The sequence below is a fragment of the Mandrillus leucophaeus genome, unplaced genomic scaffold (assembly GCF_000951045.1).
Source record: "Mandrillus leucophaeus isolate KB7577 unplaced genomic scaffold, Mleu.le_1.0 Scaffold136, whole genome shotgun sequence".
NCBI lineage: Eukaryota > Metazoa > Chordata > Mammalia > Primates > Cercopithecidae > Mandrillus > Mandrillus leucophaeus.
This window is the reverse complement of record NW_012101321.1, coordinates 1,450,275-1,477,012: the sequence shown is the minus strand read 5'-3', so window position 1 is coordinate 1,477,012 and position 26,738 is coordinate 1,450,275. Positions and strand designations below refer to the sequence as shown.

General features: G+C 47.0%; 1 protein-coding gene across 1 annotated transcript in view; it reads right to left on the bottom strand.

Moving 5' to 3' along the window:
• Nucleotides 1-7,977: 7,977 nt before the first annotated feature.
• The window catches only part of GATB (glutamyl-tRNA(Gln) amidotransferase, subunit B), an 84,958-nt gene continuing 66,197 nt past the window's right edge, over nt 7,978-26,738 (bottom strand). The window contains exons 10-13 of the mRNA XM_011973232.1: nt 24,699-24,832; nt 15,945-16,023; nt 9,889-10,023; nt 7,978-8,425 (exon numbers count right to left, since the gene is read on the bottom strand). Of these exons, the coding sequence (XP_011828622.1) occupies nt 8,297-8,425; nt 9,889-10,023; nt 15,945-16,023; nt 24,699-24,832 (477 nt within the window). The 3' untranslated portion in view covers nt 7,978-8,296. The remainder of the gene's footprint in view (nt 8,426-9,888; nt 10,024-15,944; nt 16,024-24,698; nt 24,833-26,738) is intronic.

Below are 26,738 nucleotides of genomic sequence, written 5' to 3'. Positions count from 1 at the left end.
TTTCTACTTTAATGTTTCCTGACAATACTTGATTTGTGGGGAGGGGAATTTTCTGTATCTTTCCTCTCTCTCTCTAGCCGGGCCTTTCCACCTTATGTTATATATAGAATGTAAGTCTCATAAGCTGGTTGCTCCCATGGCAGTTTTCTTTGCTTCGTTTTTTCCTCCTTATATTTTTTGGGTGTCATTCTCCTATCCCTTTGAGTGATTCATCTTGCAGCTCAGATCACACCAAGCAATATTGGGGTTCAGTGATGTCCAGAAGTGCCCCATGTCAGAATCCCAGCTGTTCAGCAGCAGCACCACAGGAAGACTGTACACCTGCAACTGCACGGATGGTCCTGTTGCCTCCTGCATTTTGGCCTCTGTTTTGTAAAGGAAGAATAAAGACGGAGCCCCTCCTGCCTCCATCACGAAAGCACATATCATCTGTCCCTTTGGATTTTACTTCCAGGACGTGTGTTGCCTTATGGTGCCGGCAGAGCCACTGGTCTCAGCTCTCTGCCTGGGAAGTCGGATGTCCTTGGAGAGAATTTGGAATGCAGAGAATTTTTCTTATTTCTTGAGGGCTTACTTTAATCAGCATGACACTATCTAAACACTGAAGATGGCCTTATTTTAGTAAGATTTGCACAAAATTAAGTATACCTATGCAAACTGTTACTTTGGTTTTTAGGAGTTTTATCAGGTGAAGAAAGTATGGTCTCACATATGTAGGTAAGAAGACAGCCATCATTATTTTTATAAGTGTTTTATAAAAACAAACTGATTAACTTGTGAAGCCATTTCATAGTGGGTTTTTTCAGGGAGGGTAAGCTGGGTGGGATGGGGAGATAAACTAAATGTAGCCTGTAAAAACACTGGTCATTATTTAAAATTCTATTCGCTTTTGCTAATAAGCTGCACTTTGTAGAGAAACAGGAACTGTACAACCCACTTCGGGATCTTGGATGTAAATGCAAACAGGTCACCTGGAGCCCTGCAAAGCCAAGTGCCTGCTGGTGACTCACTCTGCATGGAAATGCTGCCTTCTGAGTAATGGGGTTCATTAGAAGGCCCCACCGTGTTGTATGAGTAACCCTCTGCTGCTTTGCAGCCTGCTCCAAGAGGCAGGATTATACTTAGAGCCCAGCCATGTTAAACCACCACCAAGAGCGGAAAACACAGAATAATTGTGAGCTGAAAATGAGACCATAAACAACTGATTTTTATGGATATCAAATTCCACTCCCCTCTATTTTGGGCCCAGTTCTGCAGGTGAGAAGCAAGTAACGGACGTGAGCCTGCCGGTGTGGAGGGAAATTGGAAGCCTCGGCTCTCTCTGTGCTTTGTGGGCATCTCTGTGGAGCCCCGAGGGCAGCCACAGGTCTGTTGGTTGTGCCTCCGGAGCACTGGTTCGGTCTTCATCAGGCCCCTCATGCACAGGCAGGGCAGTGGAGGAAGGAACCACACCTGTGATGCTGTGGAGCAGTGGAGGCCCTTTTGTGCTTCAGGAATCTTGAAGCAGCTTTGTATTGAGCAAATGAGAAATTGAGAGCTGGCCTGTGAAATGACAACAGGAGACCTGACCCGGGCAGGGTGAGCTGTTAGGAGCTAGCCTTGCTTTCGTGTTTCATAGTCCAAGCAAGACACCAAAGATTCCTACTCACTGTACATTTCTCTTTGTCTTGACAAATGGTTTGCTCAGCTGTGGTGCAGCAGCCAGAAGGGATGAGGCACAGCAGACTGACCTGCTCCTGGCTTCCTGATGTCTGTTTGTATTTGCACAGCCCACAAGTCTCCATTAGAAAAGAAGGTAGCTTAAGATAGAGAAAGAGGAATAGTTGAAGATGGAAGTGCGGCTGTAATTTGTTATACTCTAACTTTGTTTTTGCACAAGTATTTATCTTCTTGTTTGGACTTACAAAGTCATAAAATCTTAACGCCACATCTGGAAATGGAATTCTTTAGCTTCGTGGTTTGATTTACACCTCTCTCCATTATCTGGTGGTGGTGTTGATTCTTCTTGAATCCATATTTCTGCATTGTAGAACACCATGGTCCCCTTTGTGGAAGGTTTCCTTTGGGAAAAGATTGATTTTGTGCGTCTTACTGTTTTTTTCAATAGGTACTGAAATAAACTTATTTTGTTTTTTTTGAGACAGGGTCTTGCGCTGCCTGGGCTTAAGTGGAGTGGTGTGATCACAGCTCACTGTATCCTCCACCTCCTGGGCTCAAGTGATCCTCCCACCTCAGCCTCCTGAGTAGCTGGGAATAAAGGAACGTGCCACCACACCCAGCTAACTTTTTGGTATAGTTTGTAGAGATGGGGTTTCACCATGTTGCCCAGGCTGGTCTTAAAGTCCTGGGCTCAAGCGATCATCCTGCCTTGGCCTCCCGAAGTGCTGGGATTACAGGTGTGAGCCACAGGGCCCAGCCTGAAGTAGACTTACTTTAAATGACGACAGAGATGACTGGTGTGTGCAGTGACAGGCAGGAGAATTTAACTTCCCATGCTGGGGTGCTGGCAGCAAACTCACACAATAACGCTAACTTCCTATTTGGATTTGGAAACCGGCTCATGTTTCTGAATCCATCACAGTCCTCAGAGGTTTGTGTCCATAGTTTTGCAAAATGAAGTCAGAAAATGGAGCTGGACATAGAGAGAATGGGAAAACCCATGTGGCTGAGTGAAATAACTAGAAGTGGGTTTTTTAGGGAGTGACTAGACATGCCAAAAGAAAAACAGCAGAGAACTGAGTCTACCCACAGGAGAAGAGCCAATCCTGCATGGTTCAGGGAGGTGAACATTGATCTAGGTGGATATGAAGAAACCAGGGAGTGGGTGGGTGAGAGTGGGAACTCCTTGTCGGGAAAAAAAATCATTGGCAATGAGGTAGAATATTCCGGTCCTAAAGTAAATCAGCAAGCCCTTAGAAATATCTTTTTTTGCAATGAGTTGGGGGGAAAATCTTAAATATGTTTGGCATGCTTAAAAATATGGTCCGAGAGTGCGGACACTTCTCTGTGTGACAGGCTCCCACACCAGTCGCTGTGCCCCTTCCTGGAAGAATGTAGGGGAAGAGAAACCGTGGGTACTGCCCCCTGACGCAGCCCCTGAGCTGGGGTCACTGCGTCTGGCCTGGGCGGGAAAGGTGAGATAGCCAAGGGTTCCTAGAGTATCACAACATTAACTTCAATTCATAATTCAGGGCCTGACTTAAAGTTCCAGACTGAGTAACTTCTGTGGTTCAAAATGTATGAGAGCACTGGGATATTTAAAATTGATTTTTTGGAAATGGCCAAGTAAATGTTTTTAAAATTTTACACAAAGAAATTCCAGGTTAGATTCACCCTAAAACATAATTTTATGGCTGGTAAAATACAATTTCCCAACCATGAAATGGGAGTGCTGGAATAGCCAGTTAGAGATGTGATTTTTCTTTACCATTAAATACCTCCTTTCCCTGGTACTTAGAGGAATTGTGAAGTCGTCCCCATTTTGTTGAGTATTATTTTGGAAAATACTTTGATGTGCTTGGGTTGGAGTGGATGTCTGTCAGGTGTTAGGATGCATTCAGTATTTTTCTAGGTCATCAGGAGTACCCTTTCCTTAGCAGGTAGCTTTTATTTAGGTCAGATATAGTTGGTTTCTGTCCAGGATAAAACATCATGGAGCCAGGGTCTTGTCAGGAAAGCATCCTCTTATGAACAGAATCTAGAACAGGCTCCACGAATATTGAGGTTGCCTGTTTAATTTGGGCAGCCAGTGGGTACTCCGGGTTGAAAGTTGTTTCCAGTGTCTCTGAATCAGCTTGGCTGTCCCGTCATGTGGACTGATTCCCAGGTCTGTTGGAGGTTTAGGGTTGCGGATGGCCGTCATGTGGACCGATTCCCAGGTCTGGTGGAGGTTTAGGGTTGCGGATGGGCTGCTCTTCTGAATCTGGATCAGCGTGTCTAGGTTGTCTTCAGGAGGGAAGCACAGCCACAGCAGCCTGGACAAATCCAGGGCTTTAACAATGGCATCATCCTCTGGGAATAATCAGCCCTTAAGACGGTCACTTGACATCATAGTTCTGGTGAACTATCTTTATTTGGCTGCACCCCCTTTTAAGTAAGCCCTTCATTTTAAATGGTCCCGGTGTGGTGTTCAGTATCTACATATGCCCCAGTTCTCATTTAAGGGCAGTTCAATGTAATTGCCAATTACCAGCCCTGTATTTACTGAAATGGCTGTCTGTCATGCTTGCCATTTTTATGAAACACTTTACTGCAGGTCAGCTATTATTGCATGTGCTACTTCAAGTCACTGGCTCAGGCTGGTGTCATGTGTGGTTTGCTGCAAACGGCAGCCTGTTTTGCAGTGTGAGCTCTTCCTGGAAACAGCAGTCTCTTGTAGCTGATGCCACATCAGCTTTAGGTCATTAAGAAGATATTCTAGGCCCCTTGTTGCTTCAGCCATCAGTCTATAAATCACCCAACACATGCTCCATCAAGTCACTGCTTAAAACAGAACACTGTCAAACCAGTTCATGTTCCACCCTTAAATCACATCGTTGAGGAAACATTGTAAGAGAATGAAGTTGACTCTTTCCCCTCCCCTTCTTTTTGAATGACCATCGTAAACCTAATGCTTTAGAAAGAGCTCTCAGAAGACTGAGAATGGTTTTTAGGATAATTTTGCCTCAGTAAATCCTCTGTATGTTCAGGCACTTATTAGGCCATTACTTGTTTTGGGACTACAGATTATCCTGGCAGCTCATTAACTGGATAAACAGGACTTTAGTGAAAGATTTTCAGAGGTTCTTTAGGGAAAAGGAGCAGGACAGGATGGGTGGAAGCCTTCAGTTCTTTGACCTCTTGCACCTAGAATCCTAAAATCGATCAAGATTTTAGCTAGGACTGACCTTTCCTAGCTTGTAGGGTCACTGTGAATTTTGTTCCTGTCTTAAAAGGTTTAAGTAACCTAGTTCACTATTACCTACACAAGTAACTAGACGGCCAGTAGGACCTGTCAGCATGACTTCAACATGCACTCAGGCATCTTTCGGGGAGTTTAGATTTACTGTATCATTTCAGAACACAACAAAGATGATGGAGGCTCTTAGGCCAGATTAAATTTCGTGGAGCGGAGGCTGCCGAAGTCTGTGCTGCTTAGTGTGTCAGCTGACTTTTTATTGGGACAAGTCTATGAAGGGCCCACCTGTAACAAGGCCCCTTTTTGCCCTGTGGATATTTTGAAAGAGGGAATTTGGTGTTGACAATCTTACTTACACAACTCTTGCTAAGCTATTTGACTAAGGGTTTCAATCAGATGCTTCCCACCTCACAGGCAGGGGTCAGCTGTTTGCAAATAATCCATGAATATGTTTGTCTAAAACCTGCTGAAGAGGCACGGCAGCCACTTCCACGCTGCTTTTGGTAATGGGTAAAGAATACAGCCTTTCAGATAGATGTGGTGGCTTTTCCCCAATAGTTACTATGTAGAAACTATGCAACTAAATTCAATGGAAATGAAAGACACAATATGAAATAGCGGGGCATGGCCGTAAGCTGTCCTGAACTATCCAACTCAAAGCTGAAGGAGGGCGTGTACTTTCCGAAACTTCGAGGCCTTCTTAGTAATTATTTTAGCAATAATTACTAAAATGTTAGTGGGGTGGGGGAGCTCAGCTAAAATATCCTTATCTTGGTGCAATAATGATCTAGGTTCTTTTTCCTAGGCCTGGGCCTACACCTTGAAAGACAGGAACAGAAGTTCACTTTGATGTGTAACCCTGGACAGAGATTAAACAACTCTTTTCTAGACCCAGAATGTAGAAGCCTAGTAGTTGGTATCACCAGTCTCTTCAGAAGGGCCCCACAAAAGCTTGTCCATTAATTTGCTTCATACAGTAAGCGAGCTTTTACTGAATACTGCCTCTGTTAGATAGCATGCAGAGTGCTAGGGCTGACACATTCCTGCCTTCCCACCAGAACCCTCCAACCTCCTCCCCAGGCAACAGAACACAGGGTTTGGGCCTGACCAGGCAGAGCTGGTTCAAGCCAGCCTGGGGCAGAGCCAGTTTTCCAGCACACTCCAACCTCTAGTCAGAGCCTCAGCGTTACACACCCAGCCTACAGGTGTGTGGATTCCTGAGCCAGATGGCAATGGCATCACCTGTGGCGCCAATTCATACATTTTAATGAGATTTCTCCCTGAAGAGTGAACCAGGAGACCAGACTAAATGCACACTCATGCAAGAATATAAAATCATATTTCAGAGGCCCCTTTACACGCAGAGCCATCTTAGCGAATTTCTTGGGGTGTTAATGTAAACATATCTTCAGAATATCTCATCGGGTTTCAGTCAGAGCCATGCTTTGGTTTTTTCCTAGTTGCAGTGATATCAACTTACAAGGTTTGGCTTTCAGGATTTCAGAAGCTGGCATTCAAGACAACAGGCAATTGTCAGAGCTGAATGAGAATCAGCCTGAGCAAATCAAGGGCTTTAACAACGTCATCTTCCTCTTTGCGGTTTTCACTGGACATAATAGTTTTGCTGAAGTGTCTGTATCTGGCTGCACCCTCTTTTAAGTAAGTCCTTAATTTTAAATGGTCTGGAAAGATCTTTGATACTTTCTGTAAGGTTTAGTCACCAAGAAGCCGGAACTTTTGGTGAAAATGGAATTTATAAAACAAAACTGAACCTTATCCTTTCTTACAAAATAAAGATCCTGTCAGACCCTAGTCTCAGACCACCTTTGCCCATTTGTAATTCAGAGACTTGCAGAGCGAGGAGAGAACTGATCCAGCCTCACTCTCTTGGAGAGAGGTGCAGTGAAAATCATGTCACTTTAGACCCAGTAGTTTTCTGGACCGCAACAGGATGCGGGGCACCTGGCTTCCAGGGTAAGGTCACACAGTCTCTTAAAATTCTGTCACTAATTCTTTTAAAAGATTTTTTTTTTTAAAAAAGTCACCTCCTCATGCCTGTCCAAAATGAACCACACAACTGGTTACCTTTCTCTGCCTACCTTTTGGGCTGGGGAAGAGGGGCCCCATTCTCATCACTCTCAGGGAAGTCCTGAGCAACTGTACAAGCCAGGAAGCATGAGTCGCTGAATTGGTGATGGAGGGGTGTCCACTTTTTTCTAGTTCCTCAGCTGCTTCTGGAGCAGCGTTCACAATGGGAATATTTATACTGTCCTTGGTAGGCTACAGGTTCACAGCTTCAAATCAAGGCCTCCAAGGATTTTCTTCTCTTACATCACGGTTTTGACAAGTATGCTTTTAAAAAACATTTGCAAAACTGGTCTTTAAGTGACGTGAGTCAGAGGTAACAAAGGCATATACCGAATGAAGGTGTGCTCCGGTGCAGTGGAGAGAACAGTATTAGTGTCACAAGCACAGGGGTGCAGACAGTCCCACCTTCATTGTCATGCCTGCAGCGCACCACCATTATCGTGAAAGGTCAAGATTGTGATTTACTAATTTATAATCTTATTTCCAAGCAAAACAAGTCAATTTCATGTTACAACTTTTTTCTTGTTTCTTTTTATCTTGTTTGGCCTGAGGGTTGGGGGAGTTGGGGGGAGTTGTCAACTGCACAATCTTTGAAGTGTAAGTTAATTTTTATGTGATATTTCAGTATATATTTTATTGATTAAATTTATTTGAAAATTTACTTTTTAAAATTCATTTATTCTCAGACCTGCGCCTTCTGGGATGGGTAGGGAGTTGAACAGGCAGTATCACTTCTGTTCAGTCAATAGGTTGATTAATTCTAATAATATCCTCCTTTCCCACCCTCTTGAGACATCCTTAAACAAATGTGTGTTTATACCGTGCCAGTTTATTTGGTTGTGTTTTCATCTTTGTTAACCTGTGTTTAGGTCTGAAAACAGTATATCCAAATTACAGTCTCTCTTGACCACTGCTAATGCCCACCACCTACGACAATGGCTGGCCCTTAGGAGTTGCTCAAAAATATTTGTTGAAGGAACTGCAGAATGAAAAGAATGGGTAACAGTATCTCTAACATAACATTTTATTTAGTTTAAAATTCCTTAATACAAGAAGGTGTTACTCCTTAACCACTGCTACAGCCATCACCGGACCCTCCTGATGTGGATGAAGCAGGCGGGGGTGGCTGCCGGTTGGCTGTGGAGGCACCTCCAGGCACAGGGCCCAGAGGGTGAGAACACTGGTGATATATAACGCCACAGCTGTGGCTCGGGACAGGGACTGACAGGGCACATGGGCGTCAGCTTTCACAGGATCCTGCTCCCAGTCAGGCTGCACTGTTCTCCCTTGGGCATGGGGACCCCAAACATCTCACGAAGACAGCTTCTTCTCCAGGATCTCCTTTATCATGGCTGGATCTGCTCGGTTTTGGGTCGCTTTCCGGACCAACCCAATCAGTTTATTTATAACTCTGGGGTTTCCCTTCTTCAAATCCATTACCTAGAAAGACAGAAATTACTTAAGAGGAGAAAATGAAGAGACTCATGCCCCCAAATCCCAAACTAAGGCTTACGTTTACTGAAAATTAAATTCTGCTTATTTCCACTAGTATTAGATATACAATGAAGAACAGAAAAAGGGGAGGGGCCTAACTTCTGAGTAGGTTTCTCGGCTCCTGTCAAAGGAGATTTTTGCTACTCTGCTTTCTGATTAAAATGAGCAAGAAGTGATTGCTGAAAGCCAGAGAAGCTGGCACGTGGGAGGCAGGGCCCTCTCCTCTGGGATGCCACAATGACTGGAGGATACTGAGTCTGGGGAGGGATAATCTCTCTGAGATGAATCACTGCGTCTAATCAGTGAGGAGACCTGTCTGATTCTCAGTGACGTTCAGCTGAAATGTGCGGCTTTCCTTCTCCCCGTGCTCCCCACCATGAAGATCCCTGTATCAGAAAGCAGATCTACACACTGGCTAAGTCTTCCGGAGCACTGGGTCGGGGGAGTGTGCTGTGTGGATGGGGGGAGTGAGGAAGCCAGGAGGCACTGAATTCTCATCAAATAGCCACTGACTGTTAGGGTCACCGCACGACCTCCTGCTCTGCAGCATCTCCAAGGGCAATGACATGAGGATCTGCACTCAAGTGCCGCAGAACAAGCCTGAAACTACTAGCACGTCTTTATCAGTCACCACAGATGAGGCAAGAAGACGAGACTGCTGAGGCCCGGTGCAGGCTCACTTTCCTTATCGAGGGCTCTCTACAGAGCTGTAAGTGTCCCCGGGAAGCTGATGGGTGGGTGGGTATTATTCTGAGAAAGTGGCTCACAACTTTTTTCCCCACTGAAAAGTATCTCTAGACAATACGATAAGACTTGGGGAGGAAGGGATGCCACTTGTTTTAGCTTTTCTGTCTTGTGCTGTGCTAAGAACACAAAATGACCTGGTTTTCAGCCATGCTCCTGTCAGGGATTTTCTCCACAATTTATAAATACTTTTCCCTTCTGCCTTTCTTCCCACTTCTTAGAAGCATGAAGCCGAAGTTCTTGTACTCTCCTTGCTCTGCAGGCACACCTGCTGGTTCCTTACTGGGAGGTCCTTAGGAAGTAGCGCTAACCACACCAGATTCGAAATGCCGACCCTGGGAGAGGGCGACACACCTGGGAGGTCACAGCTTGGATTTCGTGAGCTTGCTGACACCCTTTTAAATTACACCTCCATGGAGAGTAAACTCCAGGGGTGGTATCCTCCTTATAGGAAAAGAAGTTGTGTTTTTCCAATATCTACCTATTTCATCTCTTCTGACCTTAACTAAAAAGATGACAATGAGGGAATTGTAGATGAAACTGGGCCAGTCATTCTTAGGAAGAGCCTCTGGGCTGCCACAGAGAGTGATGGCGAGGCTCTTGGGCATGTCCTGGGGCTGGCTCTGCAGGTGGCTCTGACCCTCTCCCCCGCCCGAGATAGTCACCACTTGAGGATGGGCCTCCATCATGGAGTGGCAGAGCTGCTCCAGTGCCCCCCGGTCCTCCATCAGTTCAAGCTGCTTTTCTGAAACAATCTGCCCTGGAGTCTTGCCTTCCCTCTTCCACAGTTCCTCAAACACCTACGGGCCAGAGAAGGGAGAGGAAAGAGAAATGAGAAGTCAGCTCTTCTGCCAGCTCCATTTGCACTGCCGTGCTGTGTGGAACTAGGGTGGGAATGAGCAGATTGAATTAAGACCCCGCTGCCTAGGCCTGGCCCGAAGGGAAAGGGCGCCTGGCTGCCCTGCCAGGGCCTTGGCTCTCCTGAGGCATCCCTGAGAGCAGGGCTGGGGAACAAGGCCAACTAGGTGGAATGAACACGCCTGGGGTCTCCTCCTGAGGCTGACGTCTCCCTCAGCACAGGGTATGAGAGGACTCGGGCCAACCAGGTGCCCCCGTGCCCAGACGGATGGTGAGTCCTGCCCAGCTGACTCCACACGGGAGGGGGCCGCGGGAGGCGTGGAGATGCCCATCACTCATGGGCGCCTGCTGACGGGAATCGGAGGGCCAGTGATGGATCTGTCTCATGGCCACTGAATTAATTGAGGTGACATTTTGGTGAAGGATGGGGCCACACAGCCTGCAGGAGGTAACCACGGTACTAAATAAAGTTCAGAAACAGCCTGCTGGGAAAGATGACTTTAGAGGGGCAGGAAAGTAGCCCCATAATGAAGATACAAAATGGCAAACAACTGAAAACATAAATTAGAATCCACAGGGGCCTCCTGGCCTACCACATTCATTTCCTACAGGTAGAGCCAGACCCAAATCAGACGAGGATAATGAACGCTAATGGTCGGTATATTTTTCTACTTAAAAAATGACAACAACAAATCACAGAAGTACTTCTATCACAGAAGTACTTTCTTAATAAAAAGATCTAGTATCCATCAGATGTATTTATCATAATTTAATTAATTATCCCCTCCTCATAGATATCTAGACTTTGACCAGTGTTGATTTTGTTCATCTGCACAGACTCCCAAAAAAGCTCCTAGCTGAAAACCTGGCTCAAAACAGAAACCACCTGTAAGGACTTGCTCATGAAAAGTCTATGCAGCAGCTTCCTCCAGGAAAACCAGGCGGACTGACGAGCAGCCTGTGCCTGGAAGTGGGCGGGGCCCCTCCTGGGTCTGCCTCTGCAGACACAGCGCAGGCGATTTCTCTGCGCCTGTGGTAGCTGCTGAAGCACACAGCAGACCCTGAGCATGCCGGCCAGCGAGCCAGCCTCTGCCTGACGGGACCCAAAGATGGCTGGATTTGCCTGGGCCAAAATAAGCACAAGAGTGGCGGGGTGCTTGGGGATCACTTCCAATCACACCATTCAGAAGGAGAAGCAGTGCACCGCTCGGACAGATGCCTTCAAACACAGAGGCTGGCTGCTCCCCGAGAAGGAGGGCCAGGCGGGGTGGGGGTACCAAGCAGTGACGCTAGAGAAACATCATTCAGCAGCCTCCTGGAACCATGGGAGCCCGGTGGCTGAAATGTTCTTTCCTCCCAGAGTTAGAACACATAATGTTAGTTAACTCCACCAATTAGTGCAGTGGCCAGTCGAGGCTCCCAGTCCCCAGCCCCTTGGGCTTATACAACAGACGCTGGTTGTCCCATCCTCTGCTCAATCCTATTTAAGACAAGGATTGTGCACTCCTGGCTGGAGTCCAGGAGGGTGGGAGCCTCTGGGCGATAGTGGTGGGACCCTGTCTCCAGGCCAGACTCTCCTGCTCCTGGCCCTCTTGACACTCACAGAATGGCCTCTGTGGCTGCAGAGCCCTGTGCTGCAGCATAAATCCTCAGCTTTTGTCAGTGTTTAATCACACCCTGAGAAGTGATATCCAAGTGCAACTGTTTCTAGCCAGGAGCGCAGCTCCCAGGCCCTGCTGCTGCCTACCCAAGACAGATAGACGTAACAAGGAATTTCTAGCACAGTGCTGGTCTTCTGTGTTAATAAATGGCCAACCAGGAGTACTGGGTAACGCAAGCTGGGAACTCCCCATCACACACAGACGCTGGAGCCAGCTCTGACACATGGGGCAGAGACTCAGCCTTTGGTTCCCTGAGGACTGACTTTACACACCCTCTTAACTGCCACCCAACTGTTTCTAGCTAAAGCTATTTTTGAAGTATCCTGAAAAGGCAAGCACACAAGCCTCTAGCCTCTCCCTGCCTGTCCTGGGTTTCCAAGGTCAGGATACGGAGGAAAGACGCGTTCAAGGGACATGGCAGGGAGGGAGCTGTGACAGTTCCAGAGAAGGGAGTCCCCTTTTTGGTCAAAGGCAAGTATTATGAAAGGTTACTTTTCTAGAAAGGCACAAACATCAACCCAAGCCCCTAAGAAAGTGGGGCCCAGTAAACTGTGCAGATAACTAAAGCACTAAAAGAGAGGAAAAGACATCTAGTCATCTGTAATGCAGCTTTGGTGCATGATATATAACGTTTTGTACATTGAAAGGTTTTTGGCGATTTCTCTTTAAAGCAGACCCCAAAGTACACGAGAGATTGGTTACTATGGAATGCTTGTGTGATAAACGCGATTTCCATTTCTGTGGCACCCAATTCAGCTGGGTCTTGCCAGAAACGTTAACTGGACGATCCTCAGGGCATGCTGGATCATCTGCATCTGTTTCAGACGTGCACGAAGGAGATGCACCTACACCCCATACAATTTCCCTTGAACCATGACTGACCAGCCTTCTGGACAACATCCAGGGCGAGTCACAAGAGGCTTGGGAATCCTGGGAGGCTGTTTTCAGGTTAGCTGTGACTCTGACAGTTTGGGAGTCTGATGTGTCCAAGCTGACCCCGTCTTTAGTGAGGGGAGGAGACAGGGTGCCACCTGCCACTTCAATACGCAGCCTGGGTCTTGTGAGGGGCACACGGGATGCTTTTGTCTGCAGTTACCAGGAGATAACTGCTCGTGATTACATATAATTTCCCAGCTTCTATTTCTGATTCTGAAGAACAGGGCTGCTTCGTGGCAGCAACCTCTTAACTCCCCTGGCTCTGGGGTGCTGAAGGGATGAGGTTTGTAAATCTTGGGAGCATTGGCAGGACATGGGAGGAGGGTGCCGTGAAAGGCAGACGGAATGAAGATAATGCACAAGGAAGAGGGTAAGAGACAGGCAGAGAAAGGCAGATTCATAACCAATTAGAGCACAAAGTGGGAAGTTCTTTGGAATTCAGAATTCTGCTCTCAGAAGAATCAGGACAGGATTCTTCTTTCTGTGTGTCTGTCATCCCTAGGAGTCAGTCACTCAGTCACCTTTCTTCCTTATCCCCTGGTCATCTAATCACTTAAAGGAGCCTCTTCCAGTTCTGCCAGAGGAACACCAATAACCAGTAGGATCAGAGAGTCTCTGTTCTCGCTCACAGCTTTCTAAAACCCAAGCCATGCTTGGACTCTTCTTTTAAATTTGGAAAAACAATAACTGCAACATATTTTTTCTTTTTTAAAAAAGTACACTATATAAATAAGATACAAAAATATTCTCAACAGATTATGGGGATGCAAATCAAATCCACAGTGAGATATGACTTCACACCCACTAGGATGGCTAGAGAATCAAAAAGATGGACAACAACAAGTGCTGGTGAGGACATGGAGCAACTGGAACCCTCGCACACTGCAGGAGAGGCTGCAAGACGGTGCGGCCATTTTAGAATATAGTCTGGCACGTCCTCATAATGTGAATGAAACAGCATTAGCATATGACCCAGAAATTCCATTCCTATAGTTATACACCCAGCCTACGTGCAAAAACTTGTACATGAATGTTCAAGGCTGCATTATTCCTAATAGCCAAAATGTGGAAACAACTCAGACGTCCATCAGCTGACGAACAGACAGACAAAATGGAGCGTGCGTCCATACAATGGTGGAGGGGCTCAGCAGACGAGCGGCCCCATTTAGCCCTAAAAAGGGGTGAAAGACTGATGCGCACCACAACACAGATGGACTTTTCATAAAATATCCAGATAAAATAAAAATAAATAAATACTACAAAATCAATAAATACATAAAATATCCAGATAAAATGTTCAGGACACTATATAATTAATAAGAAATAAACTTTAAAAAGTACACTGTAATTTCAGTTTTTGAAAGTCTTTATTGCTATTCTTCGTTCCTCCCTCCTACCTTCTTCCTTCATGATGTTCATCTAATATTAAAGGTAGTTATTTCAAGGTGGTAGAACCTCAGAATCTTGGTTTTTCTGCATTACTTATATTTTTTATAATCAAATATATTACTTTCCCCCAGAAAATCAGTAATTTCCTAAAAAGAGAAAACAAAAGGTAGAAAACCAAACAAACCCCAAGGCAATGATACATAAGGAGGACCCCCTTGAGTAACACACACTAGACGCCCTTCTCGCCAGACTTGTGTTTTCACTTGACTGCCCCACAGAAGCCACCTCCTTTAAACATGCTGGAAGCTGACAAAATCTGAAAGCGTCCCTACATCTGAACCCAGCTGTCAGCGTCTTCCAACGTTTTCCATTTCTTCTTACTGGAACTATCTTATTCACCGCACTAGGTGTTTTGTTTTGTTGTGCTGTGGGGCAGGATGGGTAGGAAAAGGGGAAGGTTTTTTCCTTCTTTCATTTCACATGCAATAATTCATGTGTTCTTCTATATATATATATATCGTGTGTGTATATATATATAGTGATATATACATAGAGAGTTTTTTTTTCTGCCCTCAGGCCATCTAATCTTCCTGCAGCTGCTGTGCATTGTCATAAATGTTTGTATTCCCCTGACATCCAGACAAGCAAGAACCTTTCCTAAACGTGGTGAGGTCCCTGTAGTTGACAGCCTCACTCGAGGTGGGTAAACAGAGCCTTTATTAGTCCTGTCTCCAGTTCCACAGCACCCAGCCCGGTGTGTGCGCCATGGTACCTCATAATTATCCCAAAGCAGCCACCTTCCCCAAGCCTCCCTTTGTAACCTGCCACTACTGTCAGTGCAGATAAACGTTACATGCAAAAGGCACCATTAAAATAACATTAAACTCCTGGCTGAAGCATTGACAGCTGCAATCTCTGAAGCTGAGATGAGGCAGCCGCCTCGGTGTTCTTTATCTTACTGGTTATGTTTTGTTTTCTTTGGTTTTTTGAGACGGAGTCTCGCTCTGTCACCCAGGCTGGAGTGCAGTGGTGTGATCTCGGCTCACTGCAACTTCCACCTCCCCAGTTGAAGCGATTCTCCTGTATCAGCCTCCCAAGTAGCTGGGATTACAGGTACCTGCCACTACACCCAGCTAATTTTTGTATTTTTAGTAGAGACGGGGTTTTGTCATGTTGACCAGGCTGGTCTCGAACTCCTGACCTCGTGATCCACCTGCCTCAGCCTCCCAAAGTGCTGGGATTACAGACGTGAGCCACCGTGCCTGGCCCTTTGGGTATGTATTTGTAAGAATTTTCTGAATTCCACGAGTCCTTCACCCTCCCAGCACTTAGGCAGAGGGACAGACAGACAAAAGGCTGCTTAGGATGATGCTATGTTTCTGAGTTTTCACACACTGGGCATGTCCGTAACATTTTATCTACAAAGTGCACAGTCTGACTTCACCCTCCTTGCTGAGGACAGACTTTCCGAGGGCAACCATGCAGGAGGGACAAGGCAGGCCCTGGGACTGGCTGGGAGGCGGTGGGGGACGGGACAAGAGCCCCAGGCAGGCTGAGAGCTGAGCTGAGGCTGCCTTGGGCATGAGGGAAAGTGCTCAGGTGTAAAAGGGCTAGGGGAGACATGTCAGGGGGAGATGTTCAGGGCAAGACTATTTCCCCAGGTTAGCAATGATGACGAGAAGCAAACTGCCTGCATTGCACATATTGGCTTCATATCCTTGCTAAATGAAATGTTTCTACTGTTCAGCATTAAACACATCACTACAAGCATTTCATACTTCCATGATGAAAGTCACTCAGTGATGGCATTTGGGTGTCACAGAAAACATTTCTCGGGACAGTGGCGCAGTCAGAAGCTGTAGGGAGCGTGGACATACCTGTTTAGCTGCTGCTGAAGAAATCGTTCTGCTGTCCAGCAGGTCAAGAAGCTCAGCGAGTGCAGAGGGTGTGACAGGACTGGCGGCCCCCAAAAGAGAAAACACATTTACATCGCACACTGTCAGGGCATCCATGAACGGCTGTTCAGAATCAGAACACTTGCTCTCTTAGGTGTAAATATCAGACCCACACCTAGGGATGGAAGCAGCAGACCAACTGGGCTCCCTTTTATTTTACTTATTTGTTTTATATCTCAGGATGTAACAAATTTTTGTGACTAGTGTTCTTTCTTTTACCACTCAACAATAACAGCTGTTTGGCAGAAGTTGTAGCAACAGACAACTGCTCAGTGTAATTAGTCAAGAAAAGGAGGTGGCTGCAAAACTCATGAACCACAACAGGAAAGGGAAAACAAACTCCAGTAATTAAATATTTTCAACTGAAAGATCAGCCTAAAAATTATTTAAAAAAACAAACAAACAAAAAAAAACAGCTAACAAAGTCACGTTTCTGAGTGTTTCTGTGCAAATATAAATTCCTTTAAATTGTAAGAGATTTTCTGCAAGGGAACACAGTGACTACCAGCCACATCTTCATCCGTCCTTGGGAACCTGATACATACTCTCTTCTCCAGGCTCACACAGCTTTCTGGACGCAGAAGGGCCTAGAATCCACTATACCTATATTTCTAGGATGTGACTTATTGGCCAATATCCTATGATATAAAAGGTCAGGGGCAACCAAGCATAGTGAAACAGTAAAGTGTCATTAATTCACTTTAAGGTGAATTAATGATAGGGGTGAGTGCCTAAATTATGGGAAAGACAACAGTGAATTACAAACTATTTGTTTTAAAATGTATGGTTTTCTGACTTCTAAATACAGGTTGAGTATACCTTATCTGAAATGCTCGTGAGCAGAAGCATTTCCAATTTTGGGTATTTTTGGATTTGGGAATATCTGCATTATACTTGCCAGTTTAGCATCCCTAATCTGAAAGTCTAAAATCTGAAATGCTCCAATGAGCATTTCCTTGGCGCATCATCATCAATGCTCAAAAAGTTTTAGATTTTAAAGCATTTTGAATTTCCAGGTTAGGGATACTCAACCTATATACACAGCAACTAGGCTCATGAAATGCTGTCTGAGATCATCTGGGGAATGGTTTTTAAAAGGTAGGAATGACAACAATAGCACATTAGTGTTACACTGTGTAAATGAGGGCTTCTGAAATGCTTCATGCCACTTGAAAACACCTTCTATTTAAGTCTGGGTTCCCGTTATGCACAATTAGTTTCTTTGGATGTGCTTAGAAAATACAAAGGAAACTACAGCTTAGTCCCTATGCCGATTTCCCGGACTCCAAACCAATGGAGTGCGTGTGAACCAGGTGACTTACTGTACTCTAACTCAAGGGCAGTGAAACCCTACTGGGGCTGTCCACTTAAAACAGCTCATGTACTGAGGCGGCCCATCGTCCTTTAAGTGTCTATTGATCCCAAAGTATGACTAAAAGGCAATTCCAAGTGAAACTTAGGTTTGGAGAATATCTGGTGTTACTAAACTGGTATTCAGAACATCTGTGAACCACCCTGATTAAACCGCAAAAGGAAGGGGGCAGAGGCTGCTAAACACACTCATAAACCTCCTACCTTTACTGACAAGTAAAAGGAAGGCCGGTTTTTCTAAAAGCATGGCTTGCTTGGATGTTCTGCAATCCTAGAAAATACCATGGCCCATTGTCTTAGAATGCAGACTGTGTGTAGAACCCATGATAAGCACTGAGGTGGAACTGGATTTCTTGAGCGTGCAAAAGATAAGGTCCCTAGCCCTATACGAGTCGATGATTGCCTTGGTCTGTCTGGGCGGCTCTAACAGGTCAGTACCAAAGACGGCGTGGCTTATAAACCATGGGAACTTTATTTCTGCTCTGGAGGCTGTGAAGTCCAAGATGAAGGCGCCAGAAGAGTCCATGTCTAGTGAGGGTCCACTTTCTCTCTGGTGGCACCTTCTTGCTGTGTCCCCACGTGGTGGAAGGAGTGAGGGAGCTCTCAGAAGCTGCCTCTGATGAGGCAGCTAATCCCATTCATAAAGGCCCTTCCCTCATGACCTAATCGTCCACCGAAGGTTCCCTTTCCTCATACCGTCACCTTAGGGGTCGGGATTAGGAATTTGGGGGAGGATCTGAACATTCAGACCACAGCAATGACATAAAAGACCTGGGGGTGGGAGAGGGATGGAAGAGGAACACAAAATAACCAAAAATAATGTCACCTTTGAGAAGTTCATCTAAGGACCTTAATTCATCAGTTGGGTCATAAATTTAGACTACAGAATCTCTCCACTGACGTAATCACACTTGGGATCTCTCCATCACTTTTCTGTCCCTACAATGCCTGTCACACAGTAGGTCATCATGTTTGTGTCACAGGCTTCCTCACACCCAGGGTGTCTGGCAGACTGCACACGCTAATTCCACATATGCCAGGGCTAAACTTGAGTCAGATGATGACAAAGATCAGTACCTGTCACACCGACCCTGAAAGACCCCAACATCAGCTAAATAAATAAACCCTCAGACTCGACACGCAATGGCAGCAGCAGCACAGGCTACTAATTTGCTGCTGTCAGGTAATACTGGTTTCCGGACAGAGAATGCGTCTCCGCTGAAGAAGAAACTGACACTGCGGCCTTCAGCTCTGCGTGCTGCTCTCTTCCCTCCCATTCTCTGAGGCTGCGGATTGACAGAGGAGGGGAAAGGGGCTCTTTCAAAGCTCCACAATTTGTCCAGTCCCTCAGAGCTCATTCAGGATCACAGCTCTGTCTACAGCTTGGACGATGAGAGCAGACACGCTGATGCTTCTACAACCACCCCCGATCCCCCATGAACCGTGCTGCCTGTCCCAATCCCCAAGCTTATCTCAGGCCCAAAGTCCACCTTCTCTGCTTCTGTTAAAATAGGATGCAAGAAGGAGGAAGACACTGGGACTTGGGCCTCTAGGAGGTGCTTGCTGCACATAAGGATTCTGTGTTCATCTCGAGGATTTCACAGTGCCCCTAGCTGGTGCCCCACCAAGCACCCATTCCACGCAGCCCCCTTCCTGCTCCCCTCCTCTGCACATGCCCTCACCTCCCATTTCACAAGGACATCAGCTGAGCCACAGTTGAGAATTTTCTAGGGCACTCTCTCCTCCTCCTCTTCCATCAGACAACCCCTCCACCCCCGCTCAGAACCCCACACTTGCCACTCCTCCGAACCAAAGATGCTGGTTTCCTGTGTCCTGTGGCTTGAATCTCACAGCTTCACAAATGCTCCCATCTTCCCTATCTTGACAATGCCTTTGGCTGACCTTGCAGTCACTTGCGTCTGCCCAGTTTCTTGCCTTATTTTAACAAAAGGATCTAGCACCAGTGGCTACTAGCTACCCTGAGGAAGCACATGCCATCTGGATTCTGTGCCCACCCCTCTACAGAAGCTCTTCTCTTAAAAATCACCCCTGTCGCTTGTGGCCAAACGTTCAGCTTCTCCTCACCCACTGCGCCCTGACTCCTGGGGCTGCATCGAAAGTTCCTGGTGAAACCCCCTTCTTGGGCCTCTGGAATCTCCTCCTCTTCCTTGCCTGCCCCTCTGCTGCTCCTTGCCAGTTCATGCCCAGGTGGCTCCGATGCCCTCTTGCTGGGTCCTCTGACTTGACCTCTAGTCGTGAGGAGGATGCCCAGGGCTGCCGCTGCTGCCTCAGGTCCCGTTTCTCTCCCTGGCTGACTTCAACCACCTCCTGAGAGGCCCGTTCACACTCAATGTGCTCTAAACCAGGATGGCAAACTTCTGGAAAGAGCTAGAGTGTGCATATTTGAGGCTTGGTGAGTGCCCTCTGTCACATATGCTTCTTTGTCTTAACAAGGGTAAAAGCAATTCTTAGTCACAGGCTCTACAGAAACAGGCCAGAGGCTGACATGCTATAGTTTCCCAATCCTTTTTCTAAACCAAACTTGTCTTCCTCACAGACCAGCTCCTCTGCATTTCCCACCACCCACCTTCTGTCTCGAATGGTGACAGCACCATGCTTCTAGGTACCAGAGTGCAGATTATCATGTTATCTTTGCTTTATTCATCACCTACTCCCTGAAAAATCTAGTACCTTCTTACCAGATCCTAGTGATCCTTCCAAACATTAATCACGGCCATCCTGCCCCCTGTGCTCCCAGCACCACCACTTCTGACTTGCTGTGGGTCTGGCCACAGTGAGCTCAACAGGTTTCCAATGCCTGCAGCCCATCGTTGGATGCTAGCCTGCATTTCATGCTGTGGGACACATCTTCCTCTCGCCTCCAGGCCCTTCTTGGTTTAAAATCCTTCCCTGCTCCAGTGCTCAGGAATTGTTGCCTGCAGCTCACCTGAAACACTGGGGCACTCAGCTGGCTTGGACGACTGGATAGCTGTACCTGCCTAATTTGACCACAAAATACTTGGTCAGGAAATCTACAATGTCCACTTTCTTAACTAAACCAAATCTGTTACTCATAATTCAGAAGTTGTAAACCAACCTTTCAAAGCAATATACTCAATTAAAAAGCCAAGTTCAACAAGAGGTTGGACCCTTCAAACATCAGCCTTCTGAGAGGCCTTTAAAGATGAATGCTAATTCACATAATCATTCTCTACCAATTGCATCTCCAGAGTGTTCCCTGCCTGGGTGTCACTATGAGACTCTAGCTAGTTTTGCCGCTACTGCCCTTCTAAGCTCTGGAAACATTAGCCCCAGTAGCTGAGGCTGTTCAGTAATGTTTGCTCTATGGGTAGCCTAGTATATCAGTCCAGCTAAACGTTCTTTGAACTGTGTAGGAAAAGAGCTGCTATGGTTTGGTTTTGGCTTCTCAGTCCTTGTTCCATTTAAACTGTAAAACAGAACTGTTGCCTGCTTCCTCTTTACTTGATTTTGGAACAACCAAGCCTACTTTTATTTAGAACTGGGTACCCTTCAGGTTCTTAAAACTTTAGTGCTTATGAACTGCTTGGGTAAATACCAGGGGCTCCAGGTCCACTCAACAGGCTAATTTATCTCTCAGCTCCTTTAGAGGCCACCAAAATGGTTGTTAAACTCCTAATTTCACAGACCTACATATAAAGAAGTTGATCACAAGCCAGGCAACTTGGCTTCCAGTTTTTGTGGCTGTGCCATCTGAGGCAAGTCACCTTATCTCCTAGGGCCTCCGTTTGCTCATCTGCTAAATGAAAAAGCTGAAGATCCCTAAGGTCTCTTCCAAGACTAAAGTTCAGCACTTCCATACATTTTAACCAACAACATAGAAAAACTGTAAGTTTAAAGCTAAGGCATTTCTATTTCCTCCAGAAGCACAAACACCTCATCTTCTTGGAGCTTTCCTGGAATCTTCTGGCTAGTGTGAATCTCCTTCCTCTCTGTTCCCACTGCACTGTGTTTACTTCTAACACTGGAAGCATCCCATTCCGCCTTGAATTAAAATTATGCACAAGTTGTGGTCTTCCCCAGGAGGCTGACAGCACCTGTGGGGCTAGAACCGGGTCCTGGTCATCCCCACACACCGCAGGGCGGGGCTCTGCACCTGATGAGTTCACGGCTGAATTCCCCTGGCGCTCCAGATGCTTCCGATTCTGGCTCAGCTCTGGCTCTGCACACAGCCACAGCTCTTGGCCGCTTTCCACCCTCTGCTCCTGCCAGCTACGCTCCTCTCCTTCCCAGTCATGCCAGTTCTTTGCCGTTCCTGCACCTGGGCTCCAGGTAGGCACTGCCCTCTACCTCACCAAATCCCGTCCAGCCTTGAAGGCTCTGGTAGAGCTGTATCCCGTCCCTAAACTCTTCGGCACAGCTCCGGCCTCCACAGAATGGCCACAGTATTTTCAATATAAACAGCAGAATTTCTGAAAGGAGAGGCCAAGCCCGGGAGGACAGGGATGAAAGACCAAGAGGCAGGCCGGGTGCAGTGGCTCACGCCTGTAATCCCAGCACTTTGGGAGGCCAAGGCGGACGGATCACTTGAGGTCAGGAGTTCGAGACCAGCCTGGCCAACATGGTGAAACCCTGTCTCTACTAAAAAAATATAAAAATTAGCTGGGTGTGGTGGCGGGCGCTTGTAATCTCAGCTACTCAGTAGGCTGACTCGAGAATTGCTTGAAACTGGGAGTCAGAGGTTGTAGTGAGCAGAGATTGTGCCACTGCACTCTAGCCTGGGTGACAGGGTGAGACGCTGTCTAAAAAACAAAACAAAACAAAAAGACAAAGAGGCAGCAGATGCCACAGGACTTCAGGAGGGTGGCAGGTGCTTTGGCATTTAGCACACCCTGGCAAAGAGAAGGTGGCTGACACTGAGGCCCACATGTGCCTGTACTGTGAATTTTCCCCTGAAAAGCTCTCTGAGGCCGGTCCTGCCATTTTAATTTTACAGCAAGGAAACTGAAGGTCAGAGCAGCCGCGTCGGGAAGGGAACTCGTGCCCGGGGCCACCCTAACACATGGATGTGTGCATTCCTAGCCAGCGGCTGAACATGGAGTTGACACCATCTAAAGTGAACCTTTTTGAGCAAACAACTGTTGGGAGTTATTTGTCAAAACCCGGGATGCTGCTGAGACAAAGACACACCCACACAGCCTGGACTCCCCCTGCCCCTGGGAGCTTGCAAGGGCCCTGCTACCCGCCTGCCTATGTGCCCCTGGGAACTCTCTTCCTGATGCCCCACAGTGACACCTACTGCCCATTCTTTCCTTCTTGAAACTTGCTTTTCCCTTGGCTTCTGTGTCACCGGTCCCCGCCCGGTTTCCCGGTTTTCCTTCTACTTCTGTGCCATCGCGCCTCCATTTCCTTCTTCTCTGCCCATGCTTCCCAGTTAAAGGCTAGAGAGCCTCAGGTTCGTTCCCCAGCCACCCTGGCACGTTGCACTCTCCCTGAAAGTTCTCATCTGTCCAACAGCTTCAAGTACAGACGCTGCTAAGTCCATGTTCCACTTACACTGTGCTGTGTCCCTGGATTCCCCAAACTCTCATGCCCAGACTCACCTCAGATTTTTCCACGTGCTGTTCCCCGCGTCTGGAACTTTTCCCCGTCAACCTTGGCCTGTCTCTGCTCATCCTTTCCTCAGCTCTTAGCTTAGTTGCTACCTTCTTCCCCTCTCAGAGCACCCCCGTCACTGGCTGCAGCCACCAGCTTCAAGGCTGCCTGTGCTTTGATTCAGGGCCGGTGTCTGTCCGGGAACTGTGCTTCTCATGCTGGGCACAGGGCTTAGCACACAGCAGAGGCTAAGTGAACACGAGCTGAATAATGAACCAATGAGAACTCTCAACTGCAAACCTCTCCAAGATCTTATCAGCTGCAGACTCATAGATCTTGCCTACTGGTTAGCCCCGTGAGGGGAATGTCTGGCCCGCAGGCAGCCCGAAGTCAGCACGTCTGAAATGGAATATGGCATCTTCCCTCACCCCCGGCCTATGAAGTTTATTCCTCTTCCTTTAGCTCCTCCTGCACTGAAAAAGCCTGCCCTCTGTTTCACCTCTGCCCAAGCAAGAAATCTGGAAGCTGTGCTAGTTGAGATAATTGCTCTCAACTTGGCCTAGCTCACTTCAGCCCAGCCGCAGCCACCTTGGCTCAGGCCTGGGGCATTTCTCATCCGCATTCCTGAAGGAGGTTCCCAAATGCAATTCCTGCTTCCAGTCTGCTCTCAGACACTGAATATTTGTGTCCCACCCCAAACTCCTATACTGAAGCGCGATGGTTTTAGGGGATGGGGCCCCGGAGGAGTAATGAGGTCTAGAAGAGGTCACGAGGGTATGGTCCCCATGGTGGGAATGGGGCTCCTGTAAGAAGGGACCGGAGGGCCTTCTCTCCCTCCCCCCTTCCTGTCTCACCCCTCCACTTCTGCCTGCCATGTGAGGACAACTGTGAGCCGGGCAGCGGGCTTCACCCAGGACTGCGTCAGCTGGCACCCGGATCCTGGACCTTCCCCACCTCCAAAATCATGGAAAGACATGTTGCTGAAGCCACCCAGTCTGTGGAATGCTGGTATAGTGGCCTGAGCTGAGTGAGCCACACTGCACTTCCTCAGTGTGAAACTGGCATGAGCTTGTAGTCTATGGCTACAAGAGCTGGTGATAAAGGCAGACACAGTTCTCCAGGCAGCCCTTGGTCATCTCTGCAGCTCTGTCCCTACCATTCCCACCTGCCTGCCTCAGGCCCCTGCAGCTTCTGCCATTCCTGAGCCTGCTCTGCCCGCTGGTCTCTGAGCTGCACACCGCTCTGCTTTGTCTGCACGATCTGTCCCTCCCACTGTGGGACAGCTCTCCCTAGTCTTCAGGGCATGGCTCAAACACGCCCTCCCGAGGGGAACCCTGGTTGGTTCCCCAGCTTCCGTTCAGCTCCCCTTTCTGTGCATTCCCAGCACCCCGTGCGTGCCTCTGGCGCGACAGGATCACCCTGGGGTGGCTGCCTCCTCACAGATCTGTATCCTCCACGAGTTTGTAAATGTCTGTCTCGTTCATCTTCGTGCCCCCAGCCTCCCACACAGTGCGAAGGACACAGTGGACAGTCACAGATTTGAAGGAATAAACATATTTTTACATGGGCTAGAGAACATATTTAGAATGTAGAATCCACAGGGGATGTTTGTGTCATGTCAGGATATCCTGAGGGAGAACAGGGGGAGCCAGAAAATGGACCTGCCCTATTTCCAGTGCTTCTGGACAGGGCACATCACAAAGGAAGAAAGAAATCCCAGACCTCACTCACCTCTCACTGACAGCGAGGTTCTGTTGCTTTAAATAGCCCAGAAAAGTGTTGAGGACCCAACTAGTCACCTTTTTTGGCTCTGCCCTAGTTTCTTTTATCACATTTTGGAAGAACTCCAGTAGGCCGACTTCGTTCTGTTAGAAAAAAAGAGAAAATTACATAAAGCCTTCCCAAAAATGAAAGATCAGCATTCTGAAGGCAAATCTGAAACTGTCACCCTTTGCCTCCTCTGAGACAGCCACTTTTTCTTTGCTAAACCCTGAGATGTCACCAGAAAATTCTGATTACTTTCAGCTAATGACAACTATTCTACTACTGTCACTGTGCATTTACATAGCATTTTCTCAAAAGGATAAATGCATTTTAGAGAGCCCCGACTTTGCAGACCAGAGGGATGGTAAAACTCCACATCCTCCAAACTCACTTGCTTTCTCTGTGTCTGCTGTGTGTAACCCACAGTCTCCATCCCTGAGCTGTAAACTAGGCCTAAAATGTTTGGCCTGACTTTAATGCCCCTTCTCTTTCCAGGCCTGTCCTCTGCTGAAGTCCTAGTAATTGCTAGAAAAGAGGGTAACAAACAAAACAAAATCAAGAAAGAACAAACAGAATATTCTACCTGTGAAAAATCAAAAGTGGATCATACTTGTACTGATCTTCACATCATGACAAGAAGTAGACAGGAATGGTTCTGAAATGTTTTCAAAATGAGGGAGAACAGGGACACATGTCACCCACTTAGGCCACTTAATAACAGGTAGATGGGGCAGCAGCCTCCCAGCCTTCTGAGCTGAGCCAGGTACAACAGGCCCTGCCTCTCATCGTGTTCTGGGAAAATGATCAGCTGGAGACTTGTTTCATCAAGACTGTACCACTTCTCCCGCTCTGGACTGTCAGCCCCACGAGTCAGGGCTGTGCTCTCCTTTTTAAAGGAATAGCTACAGCTAAGTCCATGTGGGCCATGGCAGATGCTCGGTGTTAGGCTGGTGCAGAAGTAATTTTGCACCAACCTAACATCAGCAGACGGCATTGGGGTCTCCCATCAGCATGTATGTGTGTTGGAAATCACACACGAGCACGCATTCTTATCATACCATGTTCACCTTTAAATACTACAACTACGCATATCATCAGCCCTGAGGCACCTACCACATTCTATACTACAGCTTGCTGCCAGCTCAGATAGATTTGACACAATCAAGAAATTTAGCTAAGTCCTACTATTTCAATAAGAAAAATAAAAACTGTGCTGCTCAGAAAGGGAAGGCTGAAATTTCCAAATTCAGAGGATATACATTTTAAGTAGCAGATTTCCCTTACCCGCAGAAATTCAAATCAAACTACACTTTTCTTGAAATGTTCCTTTTAAGTTCACACTGCACCTAAGGCTCCTACCCCTGCGCCTTTCAGAGACCCTTCCTTAAGCAAAAGAACCTTCTGGAAAAAATGAGATACTGGGAAGCAGCAAGATATACTACCAAAAGTGCTCTCCGAGTGTAGCTATTGTAGCTGCTGGAACATACACACAGGCACAGCAGAAATTCCATAACAAAAAACCCTACATGTTCTTTGTAACAGATAAATTCTCTGGTGACAAGCCTACTGAATAATCCTGTAATCATCTCTTGAATCTCTTTTCAAGCCTGTGCTATTATTCTGCTCATGCTAAACCAGGGCAGAGGCCACCTCGGCAGCCCAGGCTTGACTACAGATAAAGGCAGAGCCAGGCAACATGAAGAGGAAGTTCTGCTTAACTTATGGAAAAGTATTCAAACTTCCACAAGAGTACACAAATCACGGGGGAAGCAGAAAACTGCTATCTGGTCCAAATCAGACGGGCAGAATTCCCTTTGTTCTAACCCAGACAGGCTGGCCCACTGGTAAAACGAGCTGTCAGGAGAACTCTTTGCTTTGCCAGGGAAAGAGTTTTCTAAATCCACCTAGAAATATTGCACTTAAACTCACAGACTCACAGGCTTGGCTGAGTTGCTGGGACGTGACGAATATCTATTCCTCTACCCTTGGGTGGTTTTTTTATTGGAT